The sequence below is a fragment of the Barbus barbus genome (assembly GCF_936440315.1).
Source record: "Barbus barbus genome assembly, chromosome: 44".
NCBI lineage: Eukaryota > Metazoa > Chordata > Actinopteri > Cypriniformes > Cyprinidae > Barbus > Barbus barbus.
Window position 1 is genome coordinate 23,174,256 of NC_136722.1, and position 25,182 is coordinate 23,199,437.

Genomic DNA, 25,182 nt, shown 5'->3' on the forward strand with positions numbered 1-25,182 from the left:
GTTAAGCTAGTTTGATGAACAATGATCATCGTTCGCTCTAAAATTCATATACAGATGCTGTTAATCGAGAATTATAACAAACTGGTACTGTTTTAATCGTAAATCTGGTCACATAAGACCGATAATAATTAGCATAAAATAGCGGAAATCTTGCCTTTCATAAGCGTCTGTTGCTGCGTTCGTCACTATGGCAGCCATAAGGAGCTACGGGAGCACACGAAGGACAAACAACATTGCTATTTTGAAACGCGTTTTCAGAGGACGTTTATTTTCTTGCAAAAATGCAGTACTGTACAACCATTTACATATTTTTTTTCATAAAGGAGATTAGTGGAGTTTTTTTTTTTTTAAATATTATATATAAACATACAAACAACAGCTAGATTCTAGAATGCTTAGAATAGAATAGTTAATTCCCAAAATAAGACATATTAAACAAAAACGAAATCCTCAATTTTCTCAAAAGCAAAATAATTTATGATTGTACACAGTTTCAAACATCCCCTGTCCATTTCTGCTTATGTACATGACATTTCCCCATAAGGATTAAAACATGCGTATAACTCAAATAAAATAATATTTTTCTGCATTGTCTGTCTTTCGGTGATTCACGTGAGTTTGGGGCATGTTGACGTCATGCCGTTCGAACGCGTCGCGGCGGTCTCTGCAGCGCGAGCAGAACAGAAGAGCGATTCATCAACAACAAACTCACAGACCTCTAAAACCCCCACAACTGCGACCAAAACCGAAAATTAAACTCTGTACGACGATAAAACGAGGTGCTGTGATGGATAAAATATTTGTGGACTCGTTGGAGACGGAAGTCAGTTCATTCCTGGTAGTTTGTGAGCTAATAGTCCGTTAGCTGTCAACAGGTGAAGTAAACAATAATGTAAGATTACCTATTAAAACCACTGCTCGAATTGAAGGGGGGCTGGGGGGATCCGGGACCCCCCCATAAGGCATTAGGGACCCCCCATAAGAATTAAAAAATCGACTTAGGGGGGTCCCTCAGACATTTTTATTTGATTAAAAATGATAATGACAAATGTGATTAAATTCAAGCAATGGACATGGTAAATTAAATTTCGTGAATTATTTACAATAATTTATATTAAGTTTGTTTATGGGCTAGTTGTCATGTCTCTTTAAATTTTAAACGCCCCGCCCCACATCTAAAGACCGCTAAGCGCAGGACATCGTTGACATGACTGCTTGATTGGCGCCGCTCCGTCAAGCTAACTTCAGCTAAAAAAATGGAGAATAACAAACCTCCACTCGCAGTCGGGAAGAGGAAGCTTCTTACTGACTTTTTTGAGGGGTAATTTTCTCTCTATATCTTTCCACTATATTTATCAACTCCATGTCTTTTGTATTCCTTGCATAAATTATTATTAGGCCTGGTTCTGGGGTGCTAGAGATCTCGATGAAGATGAGTGACAGCTTTTTAGTAATTATAAAGGGAGTGCTCGTTGTGCGGTTTCTGTGCTATATATAATCCATTCAGAATTGTATAAAACTTGTTTTTCATGCTGCAAAGACCAACGGCCACATACACGCTGCAAAGTTTCGGGAATTACATCGGCATATAAAAGCGGGATTCACTCTTGAAATAGCTATGATTGACATATTGATAGCCATAGTAAGTTCCTGAATAAAGCAGACTTTTGGACAGAAATGGTTGAATAGTCTGCTGACTGACAGACTCACTCATAACAGTCCACGCCGCCACCTACTGGACGTAACTATGTAAACTGCACTGAAATCGTTGAACGTACACTACTGTTCAAAAGTCATTTCTGTTCACCAAGCCTCCATTGATTTGATCCAAAATACAGTAAAAACACTAATATCATGAAATATTATTACAATTTAAAATAATAATAATACAATAGTAAACAATTTTCAGCATCATTACTCCAGTCTTCAGTGCCTGTACTGTTTACTTCTGTTTTTTTTTAAATAAATAAAAGGGAACGTAACACACATGATCTTCAGAAATCATTCTAATATACTGATTTGCTGCTCAAGAAACATTTCTCATTATTATTATCAATGTTGAAAACAGTTATGTACAAATTTTTTTTTCTGGATTCTGTGATGAATAGAAAATTCAAAAGAACAGAATGTATCTGAAATAGATATAATTTGTAACATTATACACTATCGTTCAAAAGTTTGGGGTTTTTGGGTGGAAATAAATTAAAGAAATTAATACTTTTATTCAGAAAGGATGCATAAATTGATCAAAAGTGACAGTAAAAATGTAAAATGTTACAAAAGATTCTATTTAAGATAAATGCTGTTCTTTTGAACTTTCTACTTATCAAAGAATCCTGAAAACCATTTGTACACAACTGGTTTCAACATTGATAATAATAAGAAATGTTTGAGCAGCAAATCAGCATATTAAAATGATTTCTGAAGGATCATGATGTAAAAATAGAAAAATAGAGAAAACAGCTGTTTCACATTCTCACAATATTAATGTTTTTACTTTAAAAAAAATACAAATAAATAAATTAATATATATGCTACATTTCACTGCTGGTTATACTCGGTATAATTGTGTATGTGACAAAAACTCTTGAATATATACAGGTGCATCTCAATAAATTTGAATGTTGTGGAAAAGTTCATTTATTTCAGTAATTCAACTCAAATTGTGAAACTCGTGTATTAAATAAATTCAATGCACACAGACTGAAGTAGTTCAAGTCTTTGGTTCTTTTAATTGTGATTTAGTCTCACATTTAACAAAAACCTCAACAAATTAGAATATGGTGACATGCCAATCAGCTAATCAACTCAAAACACCTGCAAAGGTTTCCTGAGCCTTCAAAATGGTCTCTCAGTTTGGTTCACTAGGCTACACAATCATGGGGAAGACTGCTGATCTGACAGTTGTCCACAAGACAATCATTGACTCCCTTCACAAGGAGGGTAACCCACAAACATTCATTGCCAAAGAAGCTGGCTGTTCACAGAGTGCTGTATCCAAGCATGCTAACAGAAAGTTGAGTGGAAGGAAAAAGTGTGGAAGAAAAAGATGCACAACCAACCGAGAGAACCGCAGCCTTATGAGGATTGTCAAGCAAAATCGATTCAAGAATTTGGGTGAACTTCACAAGGAATGGACTGAGGCTGGGGTCAAGGCATCAAGAGCCACCACACACAGACGTGTGAAGGAATTTGGCTACAGTTGTCATATTCCTTTTGTTAAGCCACTCCTGAACCACAGACAACGTCAGAGGCGTCTTACCTGGGCTAAGGAGAAGAACAACTGGACTGTTGCCCAGTGGTCCAAAGTCTTCTTTTCAGATGAGAGCAAGTTTTGTATTTGGAAACCAAGGTCCTAGAGTCGAGAGGAAGGGTGGAGAAGCTCATAGCCCAAGTTGCATGAAGTCCAGTGTGAAGTTTCCACAGTCTGTGATGATTTGGGGTGCCATGTCATCTGCTGGTGTTGGTCCATTGTGTTTTTTGAAAACCAAAGTCACTGCACCCGTTTACCAAGAAATTTTGGAGCACTTCATGCTTCTTTCTGCTGACCAGCTTTTTAAAGATTCTGGTTTCATTTTCCAGCAGGATTTGTCACCTGCCCACACTGCCAAAAGCACCAAAAGTTGGTTAAATGACCATGGTGTTGGTGTGCTTAACTGGCCAGCAAACTCACCAGACCTGAACCCCATTGAGAATCTATGGGGTATTGTCAAGAGGAAGATGAGAAATGAGACCAAAAAATGCAGATGAGCTGAAGGCCACTGTCAAAGAAACCTGGGCTTCCATACCACCTCAGCAGTGCCACAAACTGATCACCTCCATGCCACGCCAAATTGATGCAGTAATTAAAGCAAAAGGAGCCCCTACCAAGTATTGAGTGCATATACAGTAAATGAACATACTTTCCAGAAGGCCAACAATTCACTAAAAATGTTTTTTTTTTTTGGTCTTATGAAGTATTGTAATTTGTTGAGATGTGAATTGGTGGGTTTTTGTTAAATGTGAGACTAAATCACAAAAGACTTAAACTACTTCAGTCTGTGTGCATTGAATTTATTTAATACACGAGTTTCACAATTTGAGTTGAATTACTGAAATAAATTAACTTTTCCACAACATTCTAATTTATTGAGCTGCACCTGTATATTGGTTTATGTCTTCACCCACTGGTTCCTGAAATTACATTGAGAGCTGTTATGGATAAATGAGTTGACTTTTGAGAATCTCCTGGACATACCTACGTTAAACTTATAAACTATTATAAAGACTATATCCTGTTTGCCCAGTTGTCTTGCACTCTTTGAATAATACTTAATCTCATCTCTATAGTATCCTTTTGCTACTGTTTAAGTAATAAAAAGGTCCATTTGAAGTTACTGACTGCTCCTTTATCACTGCTTTCTGAAACATTATGAAATAATTATTCCTGTGCCACTGCTGAATTTGAATACCATTCAGTGTGTCTGAAAGCCATCGGAATATTTTCTACAGTTTTTGAGAAATTTCAATGTATTTTTATGTCACATGCTTTTACGGATCTTCAAGTGCCTTATATGTAGTCCCCTGGTATATTTGCCATAGTTGCCCTTTTGGGTCTGCTGCTTTGTCACCCTCGAAATCCAGTATTACTTGGAGAAAGCCATTTAAAAGAAGAATAGTAGCTTATCTCTCTTTGTTATGCAACATTAAATAGTATATAGTTATGCATTATGATCAAATAAATTGTATATTGCGAGACTAACCCCCACCCCCACCAAAAAAAAAAGTCTGATGGTGGGGACCCCCCATAAGACTTGATTCAATTCGAGCACTGATTAAAACACTTCACTAAATGAGTAATAAGCATCTGAAATGAACCTGGACTGAGTTAATTTGCTCGTTAAAAGATGTATGTTACAATATAACGTTACAATGCAGAAGAATCAGTATAATAGCACTTGTAATATTGTGGCTTAGGTAAGGGCAAAAATTCTCCAGAAACGGTTTTACATGTGCACTTACAACCCTAGGATTTGTCCCTAGAATTAAATGGTCTGTTATTACCTTATTTGGAAGGGTCATGATGAATAATAATGTTGAGCTCTGCTCTGATTGGCTGTTTCACAGCGCGGCTCATTTCAGTAGCTCACACAGCAAACAGATCTCTAGTCTACTGTCTGGCGTGAACGATGGAGAGATTAGGCATCCAACCTTATTTATTTGAGCCTGTATCAGACGAAGCTACAGATTTTGAGAGATTTTGCAAGAATGTTTAGCATCCGTGATATGAACATGATCGCTGTGAGATACTGGCGGAGTGAACGAGGCTTGAGAGAGAGTGAGGGCACGGACGCAACCTCTGCGTTGCCAGATCCAGCTGTTACAAGTGTTTTTGGACTTGTCTTTTCACTCTTTTTGACACTTTAGAAAGTTAAAAAAGTAGGATGTTGCAGTTTAGGGTCATCGATATCTTTATCTTATCTTAATTGCAAAAGGGTTAGGAATTTGAAATAAAATGATTTTAAATAATTTCAGTTTATTTTTATTTATTTATCGGGTTTTGTTTATTTTAATAGCAATATCTGGCAACACTGCATCTATGATTCGGCTGTGCAGGTCCGGCTGGCCTAGAACATAGGCTGGTATACCTTATGCAAATGTTGGGGGTGTAAACATTAATGATCCTGACTGTAACATCACAGTCGGTGTTATGTTGGGATTCGCCTCTTTTTCAGTGGTCTTTTGCATGCACGAGATTTACATAAGAAGGGGGAAACAATGGTGTTTGAGGCTCACTGTATGTCATTTCCATGAACAGAACTCTTATTATTCAACTATGCCAAGATAAAGACAGTTTCTATTACCAAACTTAAAGACCTCAAACGATGGTGTAAAAGACATATGAACACATTTCCACTTCAAGAGTAAAAAAAAAGTTGAAAAATAAAGGTTAAACTGAAATGTAAAGTGACATTGTGGAAAATAAAGTTGCAATTACATGAAAATAAAATAAAATTAATAGAAATCAAGTCAAAGGTGTAAGATATGGTCACATTGTGAAATATAAAGTTGCAATTATGAGAAATACAAAGTAACTTTTTGAACGAGGTGGAAACAGGCTTGCATGGTGACATGCTGTCCATATTTTGTCCGAATTACCAAATTAATTTCCTTATCTTTCATTTTGGGAAAAACAATTAAAAGAACATCACTTGTTTTGACTCTGGAAGCACTCAGGTGCAGCTGGAACAAGAGCTGCTGTTGGATGGGACAGTGATCAGTGCAGTGTTTGATGATGTCATGGACATGGGGATTGTGGGTACGACAACTGGAACCCTGTGGTACATCAACTGGGCCGACAGCACCAGTATACGGCTGATCAGCGGCCATAAGAGCAAGGTACGACACTTAAACGCTTAAGCTTTTATCAACAGCTGTGAAATTCATCCATAGCGAACATTGAAATGGTTCTAAAAGCAACACCACTTCTGTCCAAAATGCTGAAGTTTGTGCTTTCATTGTAGGTGAACGGTGTGGTTTTCAGTCCAGATGAGCAGCATTTTGTCACCTGTGGGCAGGATGGCAGTGTGAGAGTTTGGGTGCTGCAGAGCCACGAGCTGCTGGTGCAGTTTCAGGTGCTGAACCAGGTGAGCATAAACACACAGATGAACAGAAGTGGAAGCTCTAGCCACTGGGGCTTTTTTTAATTAAATGTATTAAATTACAAAATGCACTGACAAATTTCATGTTTGCTCAATCAATGACTGCGTGTCGTCCTAGTAGCCAACCATCTGAGCACGATATTCAGTCACATTATTTGTTTTAATGGGTAAAAGTGTTTTCATCCTTGTTCATGTGCATGACTTCTTGCCAAATAATCAATGTGTCCACCTCAAGGTTTTTTTACCCAATTTATTTATTAGTTATTATAATTTTGGACATTTTATTCACATTTTTTGTCCAGCATTGTTTTAATGCAATAGAGCCATCAAACAATTTAATGCAAACTTTGGAGGTTTTTTTTTTTAAATGAAATTAATGCTTTTATTCAGCAAGTATTCATTAAACTGATCAAAAGTGACAGTAAAGTCATTCATAATGTTACAAAAGATTTCCATTTCAAATCAGTGCTGTTCTGTTCATTAAAGAATCCTGAAAATAAATGTATCACAGTTTCTACAAAAATATTGAAAAAAAAAAAAAAAACATTGATAATAATAAGACATGTGTATTGAGCAAATCAGCATATTAGAATGATTTCTGAAGGATCATGTGACACTGAAGACTTGAATAAAGACTTGCATCACAGGAATAAATGACATTTTACAATACTGTATATTGACATAGAAAACAGTTATTTGAAATTATAATAATATTTCACAATATTACTGTTTTACTGTATTTTTGATCAAATAAATGCAGCTTTGGTGAGAGTTCGATAAAAAATGAAAACATTTTACTGACCTCTAGCTTTTAATTGGTAGTGTAACTTGGCTAATGGAATCATGGCTAATCTTTCTCTGGTCGCCAGTCAAACTCTAAATATCAAATTCATTTTCCACTGCAGTTAATTGATTAATTGTGTCTCTGTATGTTTCTCTGTATTGCAGAGCTGTGAGTGTGTGTGTTGGTCTCCTCCGAGGGGTGTGTATGAGCCCAGTGGGCGCGTGTGTGTTGCGGGCGGTTACAGTGACGGGACTGTGAGGATCTTCAGTCTGGAGTCGGCCGAGATGGAGCTGAAACTACAACCTCAGCCTGTGTCTGTGTGTGTGCGCTGCAGTACTCACACTACGGTGAGTGTGTGAGCGCTTTGTGTCTATGTGAGCGTGTGTGTGTTTGTTCACTATATGCATGTGTGTGTGTAGGTCATGTGCTGTTGTCTGGTGGTCGTGATGGTCTCGTTACTGTCAGCAGTCCCGTCACTGGTGTCACTGTACGCACCATCCGTGACCACAAGGGGGCGCCCATAACTACAGTGCAGTGCACCAGCAAACAGGTCTGTGCTTGTGTGTTTGTTTTTGTGGATTTCTGTTTTGCAAGGCAAATGACTTGACATTGTGTGTGATGTGGAATTGTGGGCCATACCTAGAAAATATCTGGACACTGAAGTCACGCGTAAAAATACATGAATTTGATTCAAAGACAGATCTTAAATATGAAGAAGAAAAGGGAAATTTAGTGAAGGAAAAAGATTTGGCAGTGTTTGAGATACAAAGATACAGATATTCAATGACATTGTCATATTTTAAGTGTGACTTAAGTGTCTAAATACTTACAGGGTCAATGTAATGCAATTGAAAAAAAAAAAAAAGATCACAATAAAGCGCTTAGCGCTGTTATTTTAAAGGCTGTTATTTAATTAAATATATGTGTTTCAGAGTGAAGCATGGCACTGTGTTCTTTTACATGCAGGCAGCTCACAAAGGTTTAACATTTTAACATGAAGAAATTAGCAAAGCCGTAAATATTAGTATTGTGCGGATGTACTGTAAAATAAAATAGTTTTTTTTTGTTTTTCTCAAATACTCCATTGTTTTATTTTACAGTGAAATATTACAATAGTAAAATTTCTTATTTTGTTTAATATTTTTATTTAGTAATAGTTATTATTGTTATTATTCATAATTAGTTATATTGACCATAAAGTTATATTGATATATAGTTACATTTTTCTTAAATAGTCTTTTTTTATTTTACAGTGAAATATTGCAATAGTAAAATGTATTATTTATTATTTTATTTTTTGCTTTTATTATTTATATTTTTATCATTTCATAATAATAGCAATAATAATAATTTATTATTGTTATTTATTATAGTCATTTTAATATGATCACTTTTTTTGCAGTATTTTTTATTCAGTAATAATATGTAAAATAAATAATATTAGTAATATTGTTTTTTTAAATTTAATAATAATAATTAATAAAGTTATATTGATATATAATAATTTTTTGACCAGACTGTGCAGCCGTACAAACAAGCCCAGCAAACCGCATTTAAAATTTTAATTAATTTAATTCAATTCAAACGTGTGAGTGATTTAATGTGTGTGCTGATATAAATGTCTTTTAGTATAAGGAGTTTGGACTGGAGGGAAACGAGCTCTGGTTGGCTGTAAGCGCAGACAGGCGTGTCAGCATCTGGGCTGCTGATTGGACGAAGGATAAATGCGAACTGCTTGATTGGCTGAAGTTTCCAGCGCCCAGCCCACCAGAGGTGATTAATATTCATGAGTATTAGGCCAATAAATATACTCTTAACTTGTTTGTATATTATTTACACTTGTGTCTTTTCAAGCTGCTCTGATTATTATTTGCATTTATTGTAGTTGAAAAGACTAAGAAGTCACTTTTTTGTCTTTTTAATCAGGATGCACTGGCATTACCGCCCAGTTTGGCTGCGTTCAGCCCCAGTGAGAGAGGAACAGTGGTTAAACCGGCTACGCTGTGGAAAAAGAGATCATCTTTTACTGCCTTTACAAAAAACAGGTACTCAAACACTCACTCTCTGCCTTCGTAACCATGACTTTGTACCTCATTTTTTCTCTCCACACACTTATATTGGCCATTTAATGTCATTGGTTCTGTGTGTATTTTTGTTTTATAGGTTTTGAGGACGATCTCTCTGGCCGATTGGGCGCTGTGTCTCGGTCTCTGCTCGACTGGAAGACTGATCGCTGTTGGATCAAACCGTTAGTGTGCTGTTTACTTTAAAATGAAAGTAATGTGTTTGTGAGTTATATAGTCATATACCGGTGATGCTTTGTTTTTTGTGTTTCAGAGCGCGTGCTGAAGCTGATTCATTCGTCCAGCGGGCGTTTTCAGGATTTCACATCTCATAGTGACTCTGTTCACATGTGCAGCTTCAGCTGGTCTGGATCTCAGCTCTTCACCGCTGCTCATAATGAGCTCTTACTGTGGACTGTACACGGATTATAATGCTGACGCTACACTAATTTGAGAGTTTGAGCCCTCTCATTTTGGACTGCACTAGTTACTCTGCTGTCAGGAGGTAGTTTTTCTGTTTAGTGGAAATGTTGCATTGATGTAGCAGAGCAGTTCTGCCATGTTTTACATCCAGTTAGCATGACTTGAAGTTTAAATAATAGGAGTTTTTTAATGTTTTTGATACACTTGGAAAATATTGGTTGTCGGCTTTTATACTTTTAAACTGTTTAAAATTATTTTGCTAGACCCTGGAATTGTTATGCACTTTGATCCTCAGAAATAAAATACATAAAAACTCATTGCATTAAATAAGGCCATTACTATCTATCATCTATAATATAGACATTTTATTTTTGAACATTTTATTATATGAATTGATGTATTTTAATGGATTTACAATGTATTTTCCACAAATTACTAAACATATGGGTCAATATATCCAAGGTAATCATATAATTTAATCCCCTTTTTTGTCAATTCAATAAGAATCACAAAAGCTTTGTTTATTTTAATATTTATTTTTATAAATATATTTTTTCATATTTACTATTTAATGTGTATAATGTACTTATAATGGAAAAAGTAGACAATAAAGCAAAATAAAAAGCTAATTAATAAACGAAGGAAGTGCACGGTAGAGGGCGCTCCATTTGGGCTCCAACCGGAAGTGTGTAGCGGTGACAGTTTCTTTGGATGGAATGGGGCTAGCCAGAAACTAAATAGCACTGAGCTTTGAATTGAATGTGAAGTTTTCGGAAAAGAGCCGCAGCTTGTTAGCGAGTTCAATAGAGAGAGGAGTGAAATGAAACGCGATGTCCGGATACTGCTGTTGGGGGAACGTAAGATATTATTCCTTTTAAATGTCAAGGGAATTAAATGTGAGAGTTTAATGAAAGTTAGCATGATTAGAGAGCGCTAACCTCAACCTTGAGCTGCTGCAGAAATGATCTGCTGCACTCTTGAATTATCGATTAATTTAGTGCTTTATTTATAAGTTTAGTATGTTTTTTAGCCACCATGCAAAATCAGAACCCACGAAAATCAACTTTATTATACAGTGAGCACGTTGTTCGCACAGATTACAGGCTAATGACAGTTCAGTCAAACTCTAGAAGATTAAATATTGCTTAATTAAACACCTGCTTTATTTAGTATGTGATACGTATTCAGAAATATGCATATTAAAACTAATTACACACTTTCATGTGCATTGTATTTAGTAGTATATTTATTTGCTTTGATTTGTTTTTGCATGCAGGTTTTAAGGAGAGTTTTGCTTAGATATATTTAATGCATTTATTTGTATATTTTTGTGTGAGTGTATAAATGGTAAAAGCTGTTCATTGATGTTCCAGTGATTGATAATGAAGGTGTTGACCTGGAGTTTGTGCCTAGTTAAACATCAGATGAACCTGAAGAGTAAACAGATCCTGCAGCACCTGAGACACAATGCACTTATTCATAGAGAAACATCAACCTGTCGGATAATACTGTAAATATATCCTTCAGAAATTATGCTGATTTGCTGCTCAAGAAACACTTATTAATATTATCAGTGTTGAAAGCAGCTCTGCTGCCACATATATTTGTGGAAACCATGATACATCATAATTTATTATGTAGAAATCTTTTGCAACAGTATATAAATGTCTTTAATGTCAATTTTGATCAATTTAACAGCCTTACGGAATGTTTTTTTTATTATTATTTTTTATTTTAAAGGATCATGTGGCACTTAAGACTGGAGTAATGATGCTGAAAATTCAGCTTTTCATCACGGGAATAAATTACATTTAAACTTTTTTTTAAATAGAAAATAGTTATGTGAAATTGTAATAATTTTTCACAATATTATTATTTTTTTACTGTATTTTTAATCAAATAAATGCAGCCTTGGTGAGCTTATCTGATGTCTTGAGTTAGATGTAGTATGTGGCATTTCTTTAGGCAGTGCACACTTTTTGTTTCAGCATTAGTATTACATTTATTCCATGCCTGCTGCGCTCAAGTCATGTGCTTATTAGCTACTAGTTTTATCTCTTAACTGACCTTTTAAGCTCAAGGTGAATACCTGCAAGACTGACCAGTTGTCTTGGAGTGTGTTTTCTCAACTTGTTTATTAATAAGAGCAACAGAATTAATAAAAGTGACAGAAGTACAGTACAATTTTACCCCAACACATCACATATAAGATTTAGCACTGATGTAGGATTAAAAACAGACTAATAAAACTAGAAATCAAACTGATTTGCCAAAGAAATCACAGCAGATCGCGGTGCAGCTGTTGATCTACAGTCATATGAACTGTGGGAACGTGTTTATTGAGATTAAATATTTTCTATCCTTTGTTTCCCTGTAGCCAAAGTGGGAAAGACCTCTCTCATCATGTGTCTGGTCGGAGAGGAGTTTCCTGAGCAGGTGAGTTTACCCATGAGCCTCTCTGCTGTGTGTTTGTCTGATGCAGTAAGAGGAAGCTCATGCGTTTGTGTCTCCAGGTTCCTCTCCGGGCGGAGGAGATCACCATACCAGCCGACGTCACGCCTGAGAAAGTGCCCACACATATAGTCGACTATTCAGGTGTGTGTGTGTCGAATTACATAATATTTGCCCTGTAGTATTTTATTAATACTTATTATCTCTCTACAGAAAGTGAACAGTCTGATGAAGTGTTGAGGGAGGAAATCGTGAAGGTGAGAAGCTTCCTGATCTTGTATGTGTATGACCATAGCCATAAATCACATCTCTTTCATGACATTCATAGTTTTTGTCCTAACCAGCTGCAACTACAGCTGCATTAATTTGACAAAAATACAGTAAAAACAGTAATATAGTGAAATATTATTTAAATGTAAAACAACTCTATTCTATATGAATAGATTGTAAAATGTAATTTATTCCTGTGATGCAAAGCTGAATTTTCAGCATCATTACTCCATGATCCTTCAGAAATCATTGTAATATGCTGATTTGCTGCTCAAGAAACATTTCTGATTATTATCAGTGTTGAAAACAAACAGTTATGCTGCTTCATATTTTTATGGAAATCACGATACATTGTTTTTTTCAGGTTTCTTTGAAGAATACAAAGTTCAAAAGAACAGCATTTATTTGAAATAGATATCTCGTGTAACATTATAAATGTTGTTGTTGTCACTTTTGATCAATTTAATGCATCACTGCTGAGTAAAATGTTTTATTTAGTTAAATAATAATAATAATTATTATTTTTTTTTTTAATCTTATTTAACCCCAAATTTTGAATAGTTGTGTATGACCGTTTCCACAAGAATATTATGCAACAAAAACATTTATAGTAATTTTCAACATTTATAGTAATAATATTAAAGAGCACCGAATCAGTAATATTTCACTATATATTAAATAAATATAAACATAAATAATACTATTTTTACTGTATTTTTGATTAAATAAATGTATATATGTATATGTGTGTGTGTGTGTGTGTGTGTGTGTGTGATTATTACATGAATTTGATATGATTGTTTTCTCATTTGTAGGCCAATGTTGTGTGTGTGGTTTATGATGTCACACAAGAGGAAACCATTGACAAGGTATCAATTTAACATTATCAGTATATTTTGGTCTTATTTTCCCCAAACTGATTTTCTCCTATTTTTTCTCTCAGATCAGGACTAAATGGATTCCGCTGGTGAACGGTGGAGCTGAGAAAGGAAGCAAGTATGTTCTTGTATTCTGCTCTTATGTAAATGCATCTGCCTTTTTTAGGAGTTCCATAAAAAAATGTCTCTTTGTTGCCATAGGATTCCCATCATCCTCGTGGGCAACAAGTCCGACCTGCGCTCCGGCAGCTCCATGGAAACCATTCTGCCAATCATGAACCAGTTTTCAGAGATTGAGACCTGTGTAGAGGTTCGAACCAATGACCACATAAACTCAAATGAATCTTCAACACATTTCACACACACATATTTCACATACGAATGTGTGAAAGGGGTCATTTTTCCACATGCTTTTAAAGTAATGTTTAAAAATTAGTCAAGGTTTCTCACTATAGAAAATCAAATATAGATGTTTGTCATGACCATTTTCACCCTCTCTCTGACCTGTTTTTGCAGCTGTACCTTTAAGAATTCTATTTCTAAATGGAGGACAAGTATTCTATATATAAACCTTTGTTGGCTCGTTCCTCAGAATGTTGTTTGTCAAAACATTTCTGAACAAGTCATATTATTCAAGTTCATTTAGCAAACTGGAGAGGATGGTTTGCTTTGTGAATGTTATGGTTTGTCTATATTGAAACACTATTTCAGAAGCTCCAAAAAATAATAATTTAAAGCGTTTTTGGTTACAGATGCTGTATTGAATATTAAAAATGCAATGGTTCTTTCTTAAAACCTTTAAGAGCTTTCTACCTAGATGGCATCTTTTTAGCCTAAATGGCCAAAAATACTGTTTATGAATGTATGCTATAATATATATGATGATGTATTTGTGTCTGCAGTGCTCAGCTAAGAATCTGAAGAATATTTCGGAGCTCTTTTATTATGCCCAGAAGGCCGTTCTGCACCCGACTGCTCCGCTCTACGACCCTGAAGACAAACAGGTGCACGCTCACACACACTGCTACATCTCTGCCGGCTTCATCTTATGAGTTCATATAAGATTTATGAATGTTTGTGTGTGTGTTTTGTGTAGCTGAAGCCGCAGTGTGTTCGAGCTCTGAGTCGGATCTTCAGTATCTCTGATCAGGATAATGATCACATACTCAGTGACGCTGAACTCAACTGCTTTCAGGTGAGCAAACAAAAAAAGAAATTACATTTGTAACTCATTTAATTTAGTTAACATCCTTAATGTGGCCAATTTTGGACTGAAATGGATTTTAATGCAGAAAATAATGTAATGCTGGATTTTCATCATAATTTGATTGGATTAAACGTGAAGTTTATTCAACTTATTTTTCCTGCTATTAGTAAGCCAGAAAGTTGAACACAAAGTCATTAAAGTGAGTTGAAAGATTATTAGGAATTATATTTCTAGTTCATATTTAATATTTTTCTTTAGGTTAATTTTAAGCATTTGCTTTGAGACCTTTATTAAGAAGTTACATCTTAATTTTTGTAGCTTCAATCTGAACTAATTTTATTTCAGTTAAGTGCTTAGGTAACATTTGTAGTAAATTTCAGTTTTTATTTTAATTTTTTTATCAATTTTGTATTTTTATTTCAGCTTATTTCTATTAAAGAAAATTATTTTTTATACTTTTAGGTAACAATAACATAACACTGTTTTATATATATATATATATATATATATATCAATAAATATTAACTAAACATATTTATTGAAATAATTATGCAGAAATATACAATTGATTTGTATGGGAATTTTTGTTTTTTTGTAGAAATTGTGTTTTGGGAATCCACTGGCTCCTCAGGCTCTAGAGGACGTGAAGACAGTCGTGTGGAAGAACACCAGTGATGGAGTCCAGGACAATGGACTCACACTCAACGGTAACACACTTTACACGCATATTCATATTTCTACATTATTATTAATGATGATCACTCACTCTTTCACATGTGTTTGTGTGTTTTCTATAGGTTTCTTGTTCTTGAACACTCTCTTTATCCAGAGGGGACGTCATGAAACCACCTGGACCATCCTGCGTAAATTTGGCTATGATGACACGCTGGACTTGACCGATGACTACCTCTACCCACCGTACGTCTGTGCATGTGAGAGCATGTGAGTGCATGAACAAAAACCAGTATTGAAGTGACCTATGTGTGTGTGTTTGCAGGTTACGAGTATCGGTGGGTTGCACGACGGAGCTGAATCATCTGGGTCATCAGTTCCTCCAGAAGCTGTTTGATAAGTATGACGAGGTGAGCTCTCACATCTGATCCTCTAATGAACTTTGCGTGATTAGAGGTTCGAGTGATGATTGCGTCTCTCCTCCTGCAGGATAAGGATTCGGCTCTCTCTCCCGCAGAGCTGAAGAATCTGTTTAGTGTTTTACCCTACATGCCCTGGGGCCCGGAGATATACAGTAACGTCCCCTTATCAGACGACAACTACTTCTCACAGCACGGGTACTTCTGCCAGTGGATGTGAGTCAAAATAGATCATTTTTCTCACTGGGAGTCACTGTAATGTGTCAAAAATTGTGCTGTCAAATTAATTGCATCCAAAATAAAAAAAAAATTGTTCACATAATATATGTGTGTGTGCTGTGTATATTATGTATATATAAATACACACACATACAGTATATATTTTGGAAATATTTACATGCATATACATATTTATATTCTTATATATAAATACAACACATTTTTATTAAATATATACATACGTGTGTGTGTATTTATATATAAATAATAAATATACACAGTAAACACACATATTATGTAAACAAACTTTTATTTTGGATGCGATTAATCATTTGACAGCACTAGTCAAAAACAATCAATTTAGTTTTTGATGAGGATATTCTGGTAGGTATTAATATGCACTTCCCCTCTTGAGTCAATTCTGATTTGATTAGTTTCAAATATTCCATCACTGGAAGTACTGCCCTGGTGAAATCATTCAATAAATCACCAGATTAAATCATACAGCGACTATTGTTTTTGTGAGCATTTTAAAATTATTCATTAAAAGGACCTGATCGAAAGAGTCATTTATTTGTGAATCAGACTTGTTGCTCTGTGTGTTTGGGATGCACTCAAAGAAAATGTTCATGAGAGTCATTTTATTGTGAATCAGACTACAGTGTTTAATTTATGATTCTCTTAAAACCTGTTAATACGAGTCATTTGTTTGTGAATCAGACCTTGCTGCTACAGTGTTTGCACTATGTAATGTTTATGGTTCACTAAAAAGTACTGGTTCATAAGAGTCATTTTTCATGAATCAGACTATACTGGTTGTGCCGTATGTTTATGATTTACTAATAAAAGTTCATTAGAGTCATTTGTTTGTGAATCAGACTACACAGGTTGTGCTGTATGGTTATGATTTACTAAAATGAACCGGTTCATAAGAGACATTTGTTTCTGAATCAGGCTGCATTGATTGCACTGTTTATGATTCACTTAAAAGAACCAATTCATAACCTTAATTTAGTTGTGAATCAGACAACACAGGTTGTACTGTATAATTATGATTCATTAAAAATAATCAGTTCTTGAGTTATGTGTTTATGATTCACTTAAATGAATTGGAATATTATTAATACGCACTCCCTATTTGGTAGTTATGGTTTTAAATTTGATGTGTTATTAAATAAACCACAGGTTATCCGCTTATCTGGATGTCCACCGGTGTTTGGAGCATCTCGGTCACCTCGGGTATCCCATTCTAATGGAGCGAGAGTCCCAGACCTCCGCCATCACAGGTAATGAGATCCTCTCACAGTCCTGCTTAAAACCCCACATATGTTTGATCAGATGGATTCAGAAGAGTCTTTGTGTTTTTCTGCGTGTATATTAGTAACAAGAGAAAAGGCTTTAGACCTGCAGAAGAGACAAACCCAGCGCACTGTGTTCCTCTGCAAAGTGATCGGGCCACGCGGAACAGGAAAGACCGATTTCCTCCAAGCTTTTCTGCAGCGAAGCACTGAGGTGAGAGAATGATTTGAAAGAAAAACCACTGTTTGTAATTTTACTTTACAGAATACTGCATGAAGCCAATCAGAGCAAACTGCCTTCAAATCAGAGCCAATCAGAACATATGTGTAATATATTTATATATTTGTATGTTCCAATTAGTGCTGTCAAATGATTAATCGAGATTAATCACATCCAAAATAAGTTTTTGTTTACATGTGTGTGTATTGTGTATATTTATGTATATATAAATACACAAACATGCATATGTATATTTAAAAAAAATATATTGTTTATATATTAAATATATTTATATATAATGTAATAAATTATATGAATATAAATATATACATGTAAATATTTTCAAAATATATATTGTATGTGTGTGTATTTACATAATAAATATACACAACACACATATATTATGTAAACAAAAACTTTTATTTTGGATAAAATGGATAAAAACTGCAGTCGAGTCAAAGCCAATCAGAAAATATTTAATGTTTAACATACTTTTGAAAATTGGATGCCCCCCCAAGGCAGCACAGCCTGATCAGATCATTTCATGATGGCATGAAGGCAACCATTCATTTTCAAGACAGCATATCAGAACCCTTCGATGTCAAAAGCGGTGTGAAGCAAGGCTGTGTCCTTGCTCCTACCCTGTTTGGCATCTATTTTTCCATGCTCCTAAAACATGCTTTTGGGACTACTACCGAAGGGGTGTATTTACGCACCAGATCAGATGGGCGACTTTTCAACCTTGCAAGACTGAAAGCAAAGACTAATGTGCGCAAGGTCATCATTAGAGATCTGCTCTTTGCTGCTGATGATGCTGCTATCATCTCGCACTCTGAACAGCAACTTCAGCGCCTCATGGACAGATTTTCCCAAGCACATGTCGACTATGGACTAGCTATTAGCCTGCAAAAGACAAAAGTACTAAGTCAAGATGTGGATATTCCTCCTGTCATTACTTAAGACAGCCATGTACTTGATGTTGTCCACCAGTTTACATATCTTGGGTCCACCATTAGCGACAATCTGTCTCTTGACACTGAGATAAACAAACGTATTGGCAAGGCTGCAACAACCCTAGGCCGACTCTCCACTCGTGTCTGGGGGAAAATGGCAGTGTATAATGCATGCATTGTCAGCACTCTACTGTATTGCAGCGAAACATGGACAACATACAGCAATCAAGAACAAAGGCTGAACAGCTTTCACTTGCGCTGCCTTCGCCAAATCCTTAGCATAAAGTGGAGCAACCAAATACCTAACACCTGGGTCCTTGTACGTGCTGGTCTCCCCACCATGTACACGCTGCTTAGACAACGCAGGATGCACTGTCTCAGCCATATGCGCCGAATGGAAGATGGCGTATCCCAAAGGACATCCTGTTTGGCGAGCTAGCCTCTGGCAAGAGATCTGTTGGCCGCCCCCAGCTGCGTTATAAAGATATCTGCAAGCGTGATATGAAAACTGTGAACATCAATTCAGAGAACTGGGAAGACACTGCCAGCTGAAAGCAACAGGTGGCGCAGTGTCCTTGTGATAGTCACATTAGCTGCCACCGCTGGGGAAGCAGCACTGGCACACACACACACATACATACATACATACATACATACATACATAGACACATATACACACATACATACATACATACATGCATAGACACACACACGCATGCATGCATACATACAGACACACACACCCACACCCACCTACTTACCTCATTCATCCTCCCTGCCGTTGCCGCTATCAGAGTAGCGGGTACGCAAGCAATCCTGGCAGCACATGGACATTCTCCCATTGCAGCACTCTCCTCTGTCCATATCCATTTCCCGGTTATTTCATACACTTACACTGCACTTGTTGTGTCGTTTTGTCCCTGTGATGTTTGTCTGTGTGGGCGTACACATAAAGACGGTACTTGTTTACCAAGTCGATGCAAGAGTGCTACTGCGGTGCTTCAAGCAAAACCCAAAATCCCTTTGTATATTGTGGATATCTGTTTGTTGCCTGAATATATCATTGTTGGATTATTTTCTGGTTTATTTTTTCCTTTTGTTGTTTATTTAGTACTTTGGATTTTTATCTCTTTTTTTGGGTGCACTTGTATTCTTCACTGCGGACAATCTGTAAATAAATTCCACCTTGCACGAAAGTGCTTTTGCGAGTGAGCCATCATTTTTACACTCACATTTTTCCCCGAAGACGAGCTGGTGGGCTCGTCTTCATCACAGTCCTTCAGATACAGCTTAGGTTGGGGGAAGAACAGATCCGGACCTTAGCGGAGGAAAAGAGAGATAAGAGAGCAAATAGAATCCCAGATGACACCGCCACAATTAAACATACATGCATCCACTGTGGCAGAGTCTGCCTCTCCCGCATCGGCTTAATTAGCCATAGCCGGTGCTGTTCCAGACTTCACGACAGGGCACATCTTCCATAGTCGAGAACGACTGAAGGAGGCCAAGATATAGAAGATGATCATTTATCTTTTTTTTCTTATTGTGCAATGAAACGCATAAAATAACCAAGGTTTTTACAGTAAAACAATAGCAGTAATATTAATATGGTTACAAAATAGTGCTTGTGTTTCTTAAAGCAGTTTCACTCTAGAAAGAGGTTTTCATGCTTTACTTTTGGTATCTAACCACAGTTTATATTCCGTCTAGATAATATTTATGTGCTTTGCAACTCCCAATAGTCTTGGTTAGATCTACCAAATATTTACAAATCTATTTTGTTTATTTTCAGAGAAACGAGCGCGACCCCGGTCCCCCCACAATATACGCCATCAACACTGTCTCAATAGCCAATCAGGACAAGTACCTCATCGTAAGTGCCATCTGGAGCTTTACACAAACCCTAGTTTATTGGCTCCCGGCTGACATGTGTGTTATTTCTCTTAGCTGGAGGAGGTGGACGTGGAAACAGAGTTTCTAAAAGCAGCAGATGCAGCGTGTGATGTGGCATGTCTCATGTATGATGTCAGCGACCCGGACTCCTTCAACTACTGCGCTAGTATTTATAAGGTACGAAACGATCACACATGCACAAGATGCTTTAGTTCTGGAGTAATGTGTGACAAACTCTGACACACCTCGCTTATTAACCACATTAAAATGGGATCATCCAAATGATTTAATAAACCATAATGACCTTGCACAACCTGATATCTGTCAGTAAATAATTTATGATGCAAGTTATTTATTTCTCCTGAAGCCTGTTTGGCAAACATGCACTTTTAGTTGTGTTGTATTGATTTAACTTATGGAAATCAGTGCAATTTATTTCTGTGATGCAATTTAAATATATAAAAATGTTCAAGTAGAAAGCAGTTATTTTATATTGTAATAATATTTCACAATATTCCAGTTTTTACTGTATTTGCCTTTTTTTAATCGATCAAACTTCAGTAATCTGTTTCAGTGAAGTATATTTGTGTTTTGTTCCTCTGTAGCAGCACTACATGGACCTTGGGATCCCGTGTGTGGTTGTGGGCTCCAAAGCTGATCTGATAGAAGCCAAACAGCATCATGGGATGAGCCCGTCTGAGTTCTGTTACAAACATCGGCTGCCTTCACCTCTCCATTTCTCCACGCTGCTCTCACACACTCACACACACATTTACAGCAAGCTCACCTGGGCTGCCATGTACCCGTAAGTACATACATTTTACAATTTAATATATGTGTTTTTTTTTTTCATTTTATAATTTTATATATTTTTATAATTATATTGTTTTTTAGCCATTTAAGCTGCTAATTTGAAAAAAATATATATATTTTTTAATTTACTTAAAAATTTCTTTATGCGATTTTAAATAAAAAAATAAATGAAACATTTATTAAACTTAGCAGCTTAAATTAAATGGCTAAAAAAATTACTTTTACATTTTTTGAATTATGAAATATAGTTTTATTTTTAGCAATTTAATTTAAGCTGTAAGTGTAAGTTAAACCACTTCAAAGTACAAAAAAATTTAAATTCATTTTTAGCTATTTAATTTACATCACTTCAAAAATATATATATATATTTATATATAAACAAAATAAAACCATGTAAAATATTTATAGGCTGCTAAATTTGAATTAAACCGTTTTAAAGGATGAATATAAAAAGTAATGACTCCCTCCGACTTTGAAACTACTTTTGTTTTCTGGTTGATGTTGCCAAGTCCTCTTATTCTTACACCCACTTTTCACAATCCAATCAATTCCTGTTTAATAAAATTACATACTTTTTTTCATTGAATATCACATGCCGCTTGTAAATATTTCTGATGAAAAACATGGGTTACAAACGTTGCCTGTTGACTTCAAAGATTTGCAGATTCCAGACTAAAATTAGCCTGCTTGGCTGGATGTGTGTCAGCAAGGTCACCAGAAATACTGAGTGTATTTAAATCTCTCTCTATCTATGTCACTTCCTGTCTGCAGGCACCTTAACGGATCAGACATGAGCAGCACGTCTTTCTGGCTGCGTGTGACTCTGGGCGCCACAATAGCCACCATGCTGGGCTTCGCTCTGTACAGAGCCTTTAGCCGACACAAATGATGCAGACACTCGCTTTCTCTTAATACCATGCAGATAAACACACACTCCCTCGTTTCCTGCGCTCTGTCTTGGCCTTACTGAGTCACAGTGGCTTAACAAGGGCGTGAAGCTCTACTAGTTACAGTGACAACAAAACAATTAAGCAGATGTTTGTTTGTTTCTTCTCCGCTGGACTAAAGTATCGCTCACACGCTTTGCTTTCATTACAAAAAGTTCCCGATCTTACTGTTTGGCTGACATTGGTCGACCACAAGAGACATTTTTTTCATTATGTTTTGAGGGGAACAATATCAAGAAATGATTTAAAAGGTTATGTTTTGAACTGTACAGAGTTTGTAATGTATTTAATAGCTTGGGAAATCAATGTGGATCATAAATATATTCCATGTGAATTCGTGTTCTGTTTCTGAAGCGTGTTCAAAGGCATCTCAATGTTGGGGACGGTTATTCAGTTTTACCTCAGCCAGTTCAGGAAATGCACTTAAATGTAATTTATCATTCTAAAGATTGCATTGTTGACACAATTTGCATTGTTAAAAGCGCTATACTTGACTAAAGTAAGTTCTGGGTTAAATAGACGTTAAAGGTCATTACCTGAAAATTGACTCACACTCCGGTCGTCCAAGATGTATATTTGGCAAAATTTAGCATCGCTTGCTCACCAATGGATCCTCTGCAGTGAATGGGTGCCGTCAGAATGAGAGTCCAAACAGCTGATAAAAACATCACAATAATTAATCCACACCTCTTCAGTCCATCAGTTAACATCTTGTGAAACTACAAGATGCGTGTTTGTAATAAATCCCTCATCGGGGCCTCTTAAATTTAAACCATAACTTCTGGCCAGAATCTAAAAAGTCTATAATCTAAAAAAGTCTATAATCTATAATGTTTCCCCCAGTAAAAAAGTCTATCCTCTGTTGTCCTCATCAAAATCCACACACACATATTTGATTAGACTTGTTTTGGACTGTAAACTGCATATTTCTCTCCTGATTCAGACAAGATGTGTTTTTCACGGGAGGAAACTGTGTTATGGATATTTCAGAAACAGGTTTGAATGTTAAAAAATATACATTAATGATGGATTTGTTTATTACAAATAAACAAGCATGCATTATTTGTGGATTATTGTGATGTTTTATCAGCTGTTTGGACTCTCATTCTGACGGCACCCATTCACTGCAGAGCATCCATTGCTGAGACACTGGTGCAATGCTACATTTCTCCAAATCTGTTCTGATAAAGAAACATCGGTTTGAAGAACAAGTACATTTTCAGCAGATTTGTCATTTTTGAGTGAACTGTTCCTTTAAATTTTAGTTGAATGCTACAGATGTCTGCAGAAAATGATCATTTTGGCTCTGAATACATGATTGCATCTTCCAAATTGGCCGAATTAAAGCGAAATAAGAATCAGTCCCCATTCATTTCCATTTCATATTCCTCAGACGGACATTTATATGTATGGACCATGACTGACAAATGTACGTGTTATTTTTTTAAAACAGCCGAAGCAAAACCCATTGGTGATTTTGAGACTAGTTAAACTGGACCGAAACTTGCAAAATCTTGCTTTTCTGTTCGCCTATATTGATTGTAGAGATGAATGATTTCTGATTATGTTTAAAATTGCAGTAGGGATGGATGGTGTTAAAAAGTGTATTTTAAATGATATTTTAGTAAGATTAATTGCTCTGATGCTATTTAGAGCATCCTGTAGTTCTAAAAACCAGATAACCAATGTGAATACAGTTACTTCAACCATTATAATGGACTGAAATGGTCAGGATGGACAGTAAAGGATGGCCTGGCTGACTGTATTTATAATATTGTCCGAACTAAATTAATCTTGAAAACATTGTTACCATGTTACCTTTTATTTCAGCCTAAAAACATTCTCCCAGCAACCCAAAAGCCAGTTTAAGGGCTGAGGGTCTTTCATGTGAATTTGCCTGTGAAGATATTCCTTCAAAAAGAAAGAAATGACTGTGGTGGTCCTGATTTATTGGTTTACTTTTCATAATTCCAATATATTGTTCAGTATTAATGCCCAGTATTAACTTACCCTAAACATCCCCCAGGCTTGTGTCTTATCAGCTGTGGTCTTCCAGCGTCAATATCAAATGAGATGCTTGGATTGAAGCCAGTATGTTCTAATAGAAATATTTTGTAATAAACTAGCTTTTTTTCTGGTGATTTTGTTTACTGTGCTCAATGACATCGGCATGATGTGCACTTCGCTTGACTGGCTGATAGATCATACAATGCACATTGTTTTATTCTGTTAGGTTAGGTTATCCCATTATTTAGCCAATTCATATGTTTCTGTAACATAAATTGAGCTTTAATGCCTGAATGTGTCAGACAGGTCCTGGAGGTTTGCAGCAGGCTCTGTTGTATCAGTGAGCCCATATCTCATTACTGTTCAGACTGGATACAGCATCACGTTTCAGGAGCATTATGCAATATACATAAAGCAGATCAGAGATGCTTGAGGAGAGTTTTGGATAGTTTACAAATAATGTAGGTACTTGTTTTCAACATAAAGGATAAAAGATGTGTCCTGTACAGTGGGGTCCAAAAGTCTGAGACTGCCAGTGAAAATACTTGCATTCTTTTTCATTTAATTCATATTTACAATTATCAGCATAACCAGTTGAATTGAAATACTTGAATTTGGGAATGTTTTAGTTAGTCTGTGCTTTTTTTAACTGCATAATCATGTTCTCCAGCATAATCTGATGTTTTAAAGAGCATCTTAAGCTACAAATCTGAAATATTTCATAATATTGTAAAAAAAAAAAAAAAAGTTAAATTATTTCCAGGGTCAGTTGGAAAAGCATCTGCTTTTTAATGAAGTCTCAGACTTTTAAACACCATAAAGAAAGTGTATAGATGCTAAAATAGGTGACTATTTATTATACGTTCACTTTTTTTGCTTTTTCGAGTTCATTTAAATAATCATAATGTTTATGAAAATGTTATATTTAAAATACTTTTAAATGAAGTATATCATGTGTAAAATTAATGTTTTTAAGTTTTTTATTTTATTTTTTAAATTGCTTTCATTTATATTATATTTTTC

At 35.8% G+C, this 25,182-nt stretch overlaps 3 protein-coding genes across 6 annotated transcripts in view; 2 read left to right on the forward strand and 1 right to left on the reverse strand.

Moving 5' to 3' along the window:
* Positions 1-18,935, reverse strand: part of LOC306863181 (clusterin-associated protein 1 homolog) — a 26,138-nt gene extending 7,203 nt beyond the window's left edge. The window contains exon 1 of one of the 2 annotated variants that reach the window (XM_079406397.1): positions 155-225. The gene's annotated coding sequence lies outside the window, so the exon portion shown is untranslated. Of the gene's footprint in view, positions 1-154; positions 226-18,837 lie in introns of those variants that run through there. The other variant, XM_079406398.1, reaches the window with a different exon arrangement.
* Positions 646-10,235, forward strand: LOC306863182 (WD repeat-containing protein 90-like). Of its 2 annotated transcripts, none has more exons than XM_079406399.1 (8): positions 646-875; positions 6,210-6,378; positions 6,504-6,626; positions 7,590-7,772; positions 9,055-9,198; positions 9,352-9,470; positions 9,589-9,673; positions 9,763-10,235. In XM_079406399.1, exons 2-7 carry the CDS (start codon positions 6,280-6,282, stop codon positions 9,593-9,595), a joined length of 675 nt encoding a protein of 224 aa, XP_079262525.1. In that variant the 5' UTR covers positions 646-875; positions 6,210-6,279; the 3' UTR covers positions 9,596-9,673; positions 9,763-10,235. The 2 variants fall into 2 exon arrangements, with proteins under 2 accessions (XP_079262525.1, XP_079262526.1); XM_079406400.1 differs by having other exon boundaries at positions 650-892; positions 4,792-6,378.
* LOC306863180 (mitochondrial Rho GTPase 2) lies at positions 9,943-24,292 on the forward strand. Of its 2 annotated transcripts, none has more exons than XM_079406396.1 (19): positions 9,943-9,993; positions 12,289-12,347; positions 12,425-12,506; positions 12,576-12,619; positions 13,448-13,501; positions 13,576-13,628; positions 13,712-13,820; positions 14,413-14,514; positions 14,607-14,705; positions 15,316-15,424; positions 15,515-15,635; positions 15,715-15,799; positions 15,879-16,024; positions 17,213-17,313; positions 17,409-17,539; positions 20,291-20,371; positions 20,446-20,568; positions 20,997-21,196; positions 21,977-24,291. In XM_079406396.1, the coding sequence occupies exons 2-19, from the start codon at positions 12,315-12,317 to the stop codon at positions 22,092-22,094; spliced, it is 1,791 nt and encodes a 596-aa protein (XP_079262522.1). In that variant the 5' UTR covers positions 9,943-9,993; positions 12,289-12,314; the 3' UTR covers positions 22,095-24,291. The 2 variants fall into 2 exon arrangements, with proteins under 2 accessions (XP_079262522.1, XP_079262521.1); XM_079406395.1 differs by lacking the exon at positions 9,943-9,993 and adding an exon at positions 10,582-10,768 and having other exon boundaries at positions 21,977-24,292.
* Positions 24,293-25,182: the final 890 nt, after the last annotated feature.

Bases quoted from the DNA above. Each gene is read 5' to 3' on its own strand.
- LOC306863180 (XM_079406395.1), top strand. From the start codon at position 10,732: ATGAAACGCGATGTCCGGATACTGCTGTTGGGGGAAC. The intron at 13,629-13,711 runs GTATGTTCTTGT...TTGTTGCCATAG, and splicing joins GGAGCTGAGAAAGGAAGCAA to GATTCCCATCATCCTCGTGG. The intron at 14,706-15,315 runs GTGAGCAAACAA...GTTTTTTTGTAG, and splicing joins CTGAACTCAACTGCTTTCAG to AAATTGTGTTTTGGGAATCC.
- LOC306863182 (XM_079406399.1), top strand. From the start codon at position 6,280: ATGGACATGGGGATTGTGGGTACGACAACTGGAACCCTGTGGTACATC. The intron at 6,379-6,503 runs GTACGACACTTA...CTTTCATTGTAG, and splicing joins TCAGCGGCCATAAGAGCAAG to GTGAACGGTGTGGTTTTCAG. The intron at 9,199-9,351 runs GTGATTAATATT...CTTTTTAATCAG, and splicing joins CAGCGCCCAGCCCACCAGAG to GATGCACTGGCATTACCGCC.